Source organism: Sinocyclocheilus grahami, unplaced genomic scaffold (assembly GCF_001515645.1).
Source record: "Sinocyclocheilus grahami isolate Dianchi unplaced genomic scaffold, SAMN03320097.WGS_v1.1 scaffold895.1, whole genome shotgun sequence".
NCBI classification, from domain to species: Eukaryota; Metazoa; Chordata; class Actinopteri; order Cypriniformes; family Cyprinidae; genus Sinocyclocheilus; species Sinocyclocheilus grahami.
Window position 1 is genome coordinate 319,020 of NW_015506074.1, and position 3,123 is coordinate 322,142.

The 3,123-nt window shown below is 34.1% G+C and overlaps 1 protein-coding gene across 1 annotated transcript in view; it reads left to right on the plus strand.

Annotated features, from left to right (window-relative positions):
* The window catches only part of LOC107563889 (probable ribosome biogenesis protein RLP24), a 3,740-nt gene extending 1,763 nt beyond the window's left edge, over positions 1-1,977 (plus strand). The window contains exons 4-5 of the mRNA XM_016248855.1: positions 1,382-1,489; positions 1,570-1,977. Coding sequence (XP_016104341.1) covers positions 1,382-1,489; positions 1,570-1,637 — 176 coding nt within the window. The 3' untranslated portion in view covers positions 1,638-1,977. The remainder of the gene's footprint in view (positions 1-1,381; positions 1,490-1,569) is intronic.
* Positions 1,978-3,123: the final 1,146 nt, after the last annotated feature.

Below are 3,123 nucleotides of genomic sequence, written 5' to 3' on the forward strand. Positions count from 1 at the left end.
TAACACACACACACACTCCCTCTCTCACACACACACACACTCACTCACTCTCTCCCTCACACACACACTCACTCACTCTCTCCCTCACACACACACATCACTCTCTCACTCACACACTCATTCGCACACACTCACTCACACACTCACTCACACACTCATTCACACACACACTCTCTCACACACTCTCTCTCACACACTCTCTCACACACACTCTCTCTCACTCACTCACACACTCTTTCACTCACTCACACACTCTCACTCACTCACACACACTCTCACTCACTCACACACTCTCTCTCTCTAACACACACACACACTCACTCTCTCACACACACACACACTCACTCACTCTCTCCCTCACTCACTCACTCACACACACACACGCTCTCTCACACACACACACGCTCTCTCACACTCACACACGCTCTCTCTCACTCACACACGCTCTCTCTCTCAAAGACTTATTTAATTGATTGTACTTTCTCCTCGTTACCTCACCGTGACTCAACGGGTCAAAGTTCAGCCGGCTGTTTCATGCATGTTATTTTAGCATCATTCAGATACTGTTATAGTTCTTATTAATAGTCTGAGTTTGTTTTTTTAAGGTTTTCTGTTTTCCTTTTAATTCTAGTTAAAGGTTTTGTAATTTTTTTAAAACCTAGTTTAAACCTTCGTTTTTTTTAATACATTTTTTCGTTTTTATTTGTATATTTTATATTTGTCTTCATTTTAAATTTTTAGTAGTTTTTGGTAATTTATTAGTTTTTTTTAAAATATACATACATGTACTAATATATGTGTATATATATATAACCATAACCGTAAAAGTAAATGCAAGAGAGATGTTGCCTTGGCAAATAGTTGAATTAAAAGAACTTTTTTGAATTAAGATAAGTACTTAAAACATTTTTTTACAAACTTAAAATATTAAATGCTAAATTAGTTTTTTAAAATAATTATCTTTGTCAAATTTTCCATTTGTATTTTAGCTTAAGATTTTTAGTATTTATTTTTGTCTTTTGTTATTAATTCATTGTTTGTTTGTTTTTCATGTCCATATAATTTGTATTGTTTTCATTTTTATTTGTAGTTTATTTTAGTGCATTAAACTGAATGAAAATAAGAAATGTTGCCTTGGTTAATAGCTGAAATAGATTTTGTTTTTTTTGTATATTTTTGTCGTTTTTTTTTTTATTAGTTTTTAATTAGTTGAGGTTTTTGTCGTTAGTTTTTATTTCAGTTTGTTTATTTTGCTACATCAAATAAAACAAACCTAGATTCTAAATATTTTTAAAAACCCTAATCTATGTATTTTGTTTCCATTTTAATTCTACTAAAAGTTCTTGTTGTTGTCTTTAGTTACAGTGCCCATCATTTACATGAACATTTGCATATTTCCTCAGGCTGAAGAGTGGCAAAGCGCTGGAGAAGGCGGCAGCTATCAGTGAAGTCAAGAAGAACATTCACCTCATCAGAGCTCCACACGCAGGTAAACCCCGCTGCTCCGACGTAACCTCACCCAAACCCGTCCCAGAATTCCCTGTTCTCACGTCTGACGTCTCTCTTCAGGTCAAGCCAAACAGCTGGAGGACAAGATGGTCCAGAAGCTGGCAGAAGACGTGGAGATGGACGAGTGACGCGAAGAAACCGCTGCTCATTTGGACTTTCACAATGTTTCTGCTTTAACATGTTGAGAATTAAAGATGTGGCCGCTCCTGATCTGCATAAACATGAATATCGATCAGAATCCAGCAGGTTCTCCAGGATTAATCCACTTTAAAACTTCCTTCCTGTCGCTCTAGCGGCTGAATATTAAGTGTTGTGATAACTATCCATCCACCTCAGTATGTACATGACCTTTATGGACTTTGAGCAAAATACAATCCTAATAAAAAAAGTTTCTGATCATTTTGAAAATGTGATATTTTTCATGTTTCTAAAGGCCTAGCTGCCACATATGCAGATTTGCATTGAAATGTGAAAAATATCCGTAATAAAACATTAAATATCAAATAAAAACTTTAACCAAAAAATTAAATATAGTGCTTGTTTATATTTTATTAAATGCATTGTGTTTTTAAATGTTTTTAAACACTCACTCACACACACACACACACTCTCACACACACACACACACACACACACTCTCACACGCACACTCACGCACACACACGCACACACACACACACACACTATTAAATTGCATTCATTACTTAAAATTAAAATATATAAGGTACCAAATTAGATTGATTTTTTGTTGTTGTAAATTTAGCATTTTGTTGACAAGATAAAACGTATACAAATAATTTTTTTTTTTTTTAATATGCATTTATACACAATTTTAGTAACAGTCCAAAACAAATGCAACCATAATTCACAAAATAACTAAAATACAAATAAGACAATCACACGTTATAAAATGGTTCTTATTTAATGGTTCCAGTTAATGAATGCATAATGTCAGTATGTAGAAATGAAATTGAGTTGTATATTCTGACACCTGAGGGGAAGCAAAACTCTGAAAACCAAAACCTGATTTTAGACTAAAACGGAAATTAAAACGAAACATGTGACACTTAAGAACATCTTAAAACAGTTTTGTTTTTTTGCCATAATTTACAGACGGCTTTGTCAGTGAACTCAGAAAGTAATGTAAACACTGCACTAGAAAACACATATCGCACCGCTGCGTATTCAATACTGTGAGATCCTCAGAAAAAAGAAATTGATATGAACCGTTATGGATGGCTGCGTTATTCGTGTGTATAAAAAATGTTTTCATTGTAAGGCACTATACAGTATACAGTACAGTCAAACCAAAAATATCACAGTTTAGAAAATGCTAATAAAATATGAGAAGCACTCAGAGTTAAACCGTGTCAGAACAAACTCATCTTGATAATGTCTGATAACTTTGATAGAAAGCTATGGAATGAATTCGGTTGAATAGCTGTCAGCTGTTAAATTCAGGCACACGATTAGATAAAACCAACTTAGCTCAACTAAACTCACTAGTATAATGATATCAGGTGTCTGAATAATGTTTGGTTTGACCGTACATATAAAATATTTCTGAATCCTTCAGTTCAGTGTACCTTGATTCCTTTACAAACACACTCTCTC